Source organism: Parus major, chromosome 20, assembly GCF_001522545.3.
Source record: "Parus major isolate Abel chromosome 20, Parus_major1.1, whole genome shotgun sequence".
Classification (NCBI taxonomy): domain Eukaryota; kingdom Metazoa; phylum Chordata; class Aves; order Passeriformes; family Paridae; genus Parus; species Parus major.
Window position 1 is genome coordinate 8,119,168 of NC_031788.1, and position 7,895 is coordinate 8,127,062.

The 7,895-nt window shown below is 51.8% G+C and overlaps 1 protein-coding gene across 1 annotated transcript; it reads right to left on the minus strand.

Annotated features, from left to right (window-relative positions):
* Positions 1-3,635: 3,635 nt before the first annotated feature.
* SOX18 (SRY-box transcription factor 18) lies at positions 3,636-7,675 on the minus strand. Its single transcript, XM_015647889.3, has 2 exons — positions 6,965-7,675; positions 3,636-5,407 (listed from the first exon to the last, which is right to left on the minus strand). The coding sequence occupies exons 1-2, from the start codon at positions 7,365-7,367 to the stop codon at positions 4,557-4,559; spliced, it is 1,254 nt and encodes a 417-aa protein (XP_015503375.1). The 5' UTR covers positions 7,368-7,675; the 3' UTR covers positions 3,636-4,556.
* Positions 7,676-7,895: the final 220 nt, after the last annotated feature.

The following is a 7,895-nucleotide window of genomic DNA, read 5'->3' on the forward strand; positions in this document are numbered from 1 at the left end:
ACACACACACACATGGGTTGTGCACATGGATAGCCATGGATATCCATGGATATGGACATGGACAAACACACACACACACGTGGGTTGTGCACATGGATAGCCATGGATATCCATGGATATGGACATGGACAAACACAGGTGCACACAGAGGGGTGCATACATGGAGATGCACACACACAGATGCACCTCCATGTGTGTGCACAGACATATCCACAGAGGGATGCACTCATGGATACACATGGAGTGACAAGTGGATGCGTGTGCAGGCTCAGACACACAGAGGGACAACAAAAAAGATGCACAAAAAGGAGCAGCACACTCCTGTGCAGAGGTGCACACGCATGGCTACACGCATGCACACACACAGCCCACCCAGATGCAGGCACACAGATATCCAGGGATGCACACACACACACACAAATGCCTGCACACACAGATAATGCACACTGGGATGGGTGTGAACATGGATGCATGCAGTGCTGCAGGTACACAGGGGTGCTTGCACACGCTGATCACACCAATGCTTGCGCATGTACAGGTTTGCACATGGATGTGTTGGGGCACACACAAACAGTCACACGTGGGTAGAATCCACTGCCCCGCACCCTCAGGGGACACAGAGCAGATGCCACCTGCCCTTAAAGCCCAGGTAGTTCCTGGCATCGCCTCCCCCTCTCCCTGCATCCTGGGAAAGCCGGCAGGATGGCCTGTCAGGTTTTCCATTTACCTGTCAAGTACCTTCTCCATATTTCTGCAGTAACGACCTGCTAAAAGCCCCTCGCTCCTCCTCCCAGGCCCAAAACCATCCGGCCTTGAGCTTTGGAGAGATTAAGTCATAAAAATCGGAAGGGGCTGTGCAGTAACAGCCCCAGCCTGAGCCATAACGGCAGTGAAATCATCCCCAAACTATGTCAGCTCCAGCCATTTCCAGTCCCACGTCACACCTGAGCCACCGGCATGCAGTGAAAGAAAACACTGGGAGATGATTTCCTGGCCCCAGAGCAGCTGTACAGGGACAGAGGGAGGGGAAAGATTAAAATAATATATATATGTTTTATATATGTGTATATATATATATATATATATATATATAAAAAACATATAAAATATTGAATATAAATATATACAAAATATATTTTGCATATTAAATATACAAATATAAATATATACATATATATATAAATACATATGTATATATAAATACATAGGTGTACATATAGGTATATATGCATATATATATATACATGTATATATAAATATACAAATATATATAAATATAAAAATAAATTCTAGTGTATAAAAATACAGATTAATATAGAATGAATATATAAGATATGAAACAAGATTTAAAATTATGAAAATATTATGTAAAAGAAGTGGTGTGGTTAAAGCCCATCAAGGAGCCAGCACAGTTCCCAAGGACCCAGCACCTCTCTGAGGTTCAGCTGAGCCCTTTGCCCTGATGGAGCTGGATCAGCTCCTGTGTTACCAGTCTCACTGGATCTGGAGGGGGGACAAATCCTGTCCTGGCCATGGCTGAACTGTGAGGCTGCAGCAGTGACACTGTGGAGGGGTGCCTGCCCAAACCACTGTTGTACCAGCACAAACCAGGTTGGTTTGGGACACTTCTTGATAAAGTTGATGTCAAAACAATGAGTTTGGGTGAAAAGGGCTGTGTGGAACACCAAGGGATGGTAGGAGGTGACATCTTTTGGAGTCTGGCACAGGTCTTTCTGCCTGCTGATATCTTCTCTGTTTTTTTTTCTTCTCTCCTTTCCCTTCCCTTTTGTTTCCCTGTGGGGTAGGGCTGGCCAGCAAGCTGGGGCTTTCACAGTGGTTGTGTCTTTAAGGTGGTGCAGTTATGGACACAGTTATGGATGGGAATGAGCATCCATTGCAGCTTTCAGTACCTGCTGTAGCCCCACAGCAGCTTTCTGGGGCATAAACCACAGTGTGGTTTGGGATGGAAAGGACCTTAAGAGTCATCAAGTTCTAACCATTTGCCATGGGCAGGGACACTTTCCATTAGACCAGGGTGCTCCAAGCCCAATCCAACCTGGCCTTGGACACTTCCAGGAACAGGGCATCTGCAGCTTCTCCAGAAACCTGTGCCAGTGCATCACCACCCTCATTCTAAAGACTCCTCATATCTAATCTAAATTGACCTTCCTCCTTCAATTCAAAAACCACAGTGAGCTGGCACAGTCTGAACCATGGGGAAAGAAGGGAATTTCTGCTGCAGAAAAGTGACTTCATGTTTCCACGATGTGATGGAGAGCGGCTCTGCCCGGCATGGAGGGGCAGCTGGGCGAGGACCAACCTGCTCACCGCTGCTTTGAACCGCAGGAAGTGACCGCATCCATGCCTGGAAGGTACCTGGAAGCTGGGGGCTGGAAAATAACTCAGGGCTTTCTTCTTCTCCCCCCTCCCTCATCTCCTTCCTCCCAGGCCGCTTCGGGGAGCGGAGCGGGATGGAGCCCATAGCCGGCTGCTTCCTTTCATAGTCATCGGCGGCGGCACAGGATGCTTCTCATTTGGTGTTGTGTTTGTTTGCTGCAGCGCGGGTTCTGGCACCCGCCGGGCGCCCGCCAGCCCTCCCGTGTAGGTAGTGAGGTCATTTTTCCATGTATTCCCCCTTTTTACATACTGTATATGGAAAGACAATGAAGCGCCTTTGTGGCGTTCCATGGGAACGCGTCGCCAGCCCCCGGAGTGGTCCCGTTTATTAGCGCTTCACATTCAACAACAACAAAAAAAAGTGAGTCAGGATTGAGTCCTGTTAACACTAATGTGAATTTAATTTAGGAGAAGCTTGAAAATTAATGTCATTTGTTAAATATCCATTTCCCCTAAAAGGCAATTCTTTGCCAACAACAACAACAAAAAAACCTCTTCTTCTATTCAATTCTTTCAAATTATTTTTTTTAAACAGCCTTTTTTGGCGATATCAGCCTGGTTTAAATCACTTGGTGCTCAAGGAACGGATGCCACCGGGTTTTAAGCAACAGATTGTTGTTCCTCCTTTTCAAACTGAACAAAAAAGCTCCCTGTAAATCATACAGTGATTCACAGGAGGGGGATGAAGCTCCGGCAAAGCACCAGCAGCTCCGAGCAGGATCCGGCTGGGCATGGTGACGGCTCGGCAAGACCGCCGCTGCTGGAGCCGGGAAGCAGCCAGTGAAGGCCAGGAGGAAGAAAGGCTGTGGTACAAGGAGTTTTCTTCCATCTCTGAGGACTGGAGAGAAAGCATTGGAGCAGCCTGGCTCTATTTTTGGGGGGGTTTCATGGGAAAACAGGGTGAGCCATGGGGACCACGTATTGATGCGCTGCCAGCCTGCCAAAACAATGACCACACCAAGGCTCGTTTTGGAGGAGGATATCACATGTTTTATTATATTTGAATCTGAGAACAGCTGCTTTTCCTGCTGGGAGCATCTCTAGGTGGCACGGCACGGTGCTGTGGGGCTGCTGCCAGAATCCCATCCCATCCTATCCCATCCCAAGCCACCATCCTGTGCTGAGCCGGGCAGAGCCGTGCTCGCGGAGCCCGAGGCGGCTGACGGGGCGGGCGGGCGGCAGCTTGGAAATTAATACATTTGCCAGGTTGTCAAAACATTAATCAACGGATACAAAAATCTGGAAATGGTTGGGACAACATGTATTTGCGGAAAATATGTGTTCACACAACAAGCACACAAGATGGGAACAATTATATGAAGATGTTTTAATAATTAACCAGAATAAAACAGTTTGCTCTCCATACAGTTCTAGACAATAAAAGTGTTTGCAGTCATATTTTTCTTTTGTACAAAATTCCAGTCAGTTGTTCCTCAATATTTACATTATCATTCCCTTTTCACAAAATATCTCCTTTTTTCCCCCCTTCCTTTTTTTTCTTTAAATCCAGCTTTGCTACATAAATGCTTTAGATCTCATGGATATCCCTTGATTTCTTTTTAAAAAGTCTAATAAAAAAACCCCAAAAGACATTAAATACCATTTTATATATAAAAATGCTTAGTAAAAATATAGTTTTGTTGCCCAATTAAAATATATTGCTGAGAATACAGTAAAAACTGTCCTAAAGCCCACCCCTAATGGGCGCCGACTCTTTAACAGCCCTGGCAAAGTCTTTCTAAAAGCTTTTTCCCCCTAAAAGTTTGCCTGTCCTTGGGTTAAATACTGGGGACAGGTCACACTTTGGCTCATCCTGGTGTGATTGTTTCAGGCAGGATTTACTGAAAATGGCTTGAAAATGCCCCTTGGAGCTGGTGGGAGCTGGAGATGTGCCCTGCCGAGGGCTGGAGCGGGGAGCACGGCGGGGAAAGGCGTCTATCTGTGTTATATAGTTATACGGTATATCAGTGAGTTCAGCATGGTCTGTCTCTAAAAAAAATTTAAAAAAAAAATCAAAATAAAAAAGAACAAACAAGAAAGCGATGCATTTAATGAGATACTCTAAATATGATGGAGCTCGTGGTTAAAGGAGGATGGCTTTTTGTTTTTAGAGGAGAGTCGGGGCTCTCCTGGTGCGCGCATTGGATGGTGGGATCAACCTAACCGGTGATGCAGGGGCTATAGTAAACAGCACTGCTGGCATCGGACAGGGCGGATATCAAACTGCTCTCCTCGCAGGAGATGCTTCTAGGAGTCACTTTGGACAGGGAGACATGGTAAGGGAGGCCCGAGGCTTCGGGACGAGTCCTGCTCATGTTCAAATACTGGTCAAACTCGTTGCGGTCAACATCTGTCCAGAGCTCGGTTTGGTTCAAGTGATCCACGCTCTCCATGTGGTGGGCTTCAGGCGGGGGCGACAGCTGGCCCAGGTGGGCTGAAAGCCCGTTCTGAGTTCCCGAGCACATCTGGTTGTAGTAAAGGCTGGAGGGATGGGGAGTCCTCATGGCGTCGGCCAAGTGTGAGGGGGTCTGCGTGTAGGGCACGGCCACGTCCCGCCCCATGCACTTCTCCTGGGGAAACTCCATCTGGTGATGGTGGTGGTAGCCGCGAAAGGGCATCATGTTGCAGTCATCCTGCATGTGCGGAGGGAAAAACGCCGGCTCGGTCTGTTCCAAGACATCCAAGGGAGACATCTCAGGAGTTGGCAAGCCATAGTTTTCAATATCCGACCCCATGGAGTGGAGTTCTCTGAAGTGGTTAAGTGGGGGAGGCTGGGGGTGGCCCGGCTGGCTGCCGCCATGGTGACTCATGCTGAAGTTGTCACTGCAAGGCTGGGAAAGGTTATGCAGGAGGATATTGGGTTCCATCCTCTTGATTTTCTTGGCTTGCTTCTTTCTCCTTGGGCGGTATTTGTAGTTGGGGTGATCCTGGAGATGCTGGATTCGCAGTCGCTCTGCCTCTTCCACGAAGGGACGCTTGTCGCTGGCGCTCAGCGCTTTCCACGATTGGCCTGGAAGAGGAAAGAGAAGCTCGGTGAGAGAGGCTCAGCCACCCGGCACTGGCCAGGACATGGGGACACGCAGGGAGAGGCAGCCCAGGGATGAAGGGCTCCTGCAGATGGCTTGGCACCTGAGCAGGGTCTCACTGCTGGCACCAGGAAAGGTTGGGGAATGGGTTCCCAAGCCAAGCTGTTCCCTTGTCTCAGAAGAAGGCTCGGACAGTGTTCAGCACTTCAGTGGTGGGAGAATGGGAGTACGTGGAATGGGAACCCTTCTGCCAGGGCTGGGGATTCTGCCTCCCACTGCCCCTTGGTACAGTCCACATCCTGCTTCCCTGCATCTCACATCCATAGCCTGCACCTCTGCAGACCAAATCACCAGTCCCAAAAACTCACAGCACCATATCCTGAATCCCACATGCCCACACCCCGCAGCCCCGTGTCTCTGCATCCTGCTGCTCTGTCTGGCCATATCCTGCTTCCCGTAGTCCCGCATCCTGCAGCTCCATTTACCCATATCCTGCTTCCCGTGTTCCCACATCCCGCATCCTATGGTTGTGCATCCCGCATCCTGCAGCCTGTATTCCCATATCCTGCATCCCTGCAGCTGTGTACCCCTCAGCCCTGTATCTCTGCATCCCGCAGCCCTGTTTCCCTGCATCTCGTGTACATGCAGCTCTGTATCTTCACATCCTCATATCCCACAGCCCCATGTTCCCACATCCTGTAACACCGCATCCCACAGCCCTTGATCCAGTCCTGCATCCTTACAGCTCGCATCCCTGCAACCTGCAACTGGTAGCCCTTCATCCCAAATCCCTAAAGCTTGTGTCCCACAGCTCTTTAAGCGTGCAGCCCATAGCCCTGCACTCCCCAGCTCTGTATCCCACTGCACCCCATCCTTGTACCCCAGCCCCTGCACCCTCATATTCTTGCAGTCTGCATCCCGCAATCCTGCACCCTTGGAGTCTAGCAGAGCTCCATATCCCCTCATTCTACAGTTCGCTGCCTTGTATCTGTGCAGTCTACATCCCACAGTCTTGGACACTCACAGTGCACATCCCAAATCCCTGTACCGCTTCATCCCACGCTCCCAGCCCTGAATCCCTCTCCCTCAGCAGTTCGCATCTCCAGCTCTGTATCCCTGCATCCCACTGCCTTGGACTATCAGAACCAAACCAAACTATGCCTACACCCCCAGCACAGTACCCCCACATTCTGAGCCCTGTACCACTGCATCCTGCAGCCCTGCACTCTTGCAGCCCACATCCCCAGACCTGTAGCTCTGTATTCCTGTATTCCCAGCCCTGTCCTCCCACACCCTTGTCTCCTCAGCTCGATATCCTTCCCATCCCACAGCCCTGGACTCTTGCAGCCTGGATCCCCAGTCCCGCATCCCCATGTCCCTAGCTCTGTAAGCCTGCATCCCACAGCCCTGTACTCTTGCAGCTCGCATCCCCAGCCCCGTAACACAGCATCCCCGCATCCCTAGCTCCATACTCCCGCATCCCCAGCCCCGCACCCGCATCCCCGCGCCCCCAGCCCTCCTCCCGCTCCCCTCCCGCTCACCCAGCATCTTGCTGAGCACGGCGTTGTGCAGGTCGGGGTTCTGCTGCGCCAGCCGCTTGCGCTCATCCTTCGCCCAGACCATGAAGGCGTTCATGGGCCGGCGGATGCGGGAGTCCTCGGCGGCCTTGCCCTCGGGGCGGCCGGCCGGGGGGCTGTATCCATAGCCCGGCTCGGGGCTGGGCGTGCGGCTGGGGGCCGCTCCGGGGGCCGCGCCGCCGGGGCCGGGGCCGAAGGCGAAGCCGGGCTCGGGGCTGGGCGTGCGGCTGGAGGGGGAGGCGGCTCCCGGGGGGCGCGGGAAGGCGAGCCCGGGCTCAGCGGCCGGCACGGCGGCGGTGACCCATGAACAGTCGCCCCGGGGTTGCGATATCTCCTCTCGGCAGTAGTTAGACTCAGATATATTCATTCCAGCTGGACAGCACTTTGTGTCCGACCCGACCGGGTGCCGGAGAGAGAATCGGGATTCCTGCCGCGTCCCACCGGGTCCAGCACCGCCGAGCAGCCGCCCGCAGTTCGCCTCCCTCGCCTGCCTTCGGGGAACTCGCGCTCGCCTGCGTTTGTTTTGGTTTCTTTTCTTTTTTTTTTTTCCTATCGTTTTTTATTTTTTCCCCCCTTTCCCCCCAAAAAAAAACTTTTGGGATGATGCTGGGCTGGAAGGGGCAAAATATAGCCGGGGTGGACCAATCAGCGAGGCGAGGGGAGGAGGAGAAGGAGGAGGAGAGGGAGAGGAGGAGGAGGAGATGAGGGGGAGGAGGAGAAGGAGGAGATGAGGGGGAGGAGGGAAGGAGGGAAGGGGGGCGTCCCCAGGCACCAGCAGGAAGAGCCACCCGGGGAGGGTCGAGCTGGGACCGGTGTGGAAGCTGCTGCCCCGTTCCCTTCTGTCCAAGGAGGAGGGTTTTTAAATTTTTCTCTTTTTCTTTCTTTTTTTTTTTTT

Bases quoted from the DNA above. Each gene is read 5' to 3' on its own strand.
- SOX18 (XM_015647889.3), bottom strand. From the start codon at position 7,367: ATGAATATATCTGAGTCTAACTACTGCCGAGAGGAGATATCGCAACCC. The intron at 5,408-6,964 runs GTGAGCGGGAGG...TTCCTCTTCCAG, and splicing joins CGTGCTCAGCAAGATGCTGG to GCCAATCGTGGAAAGCGCTG.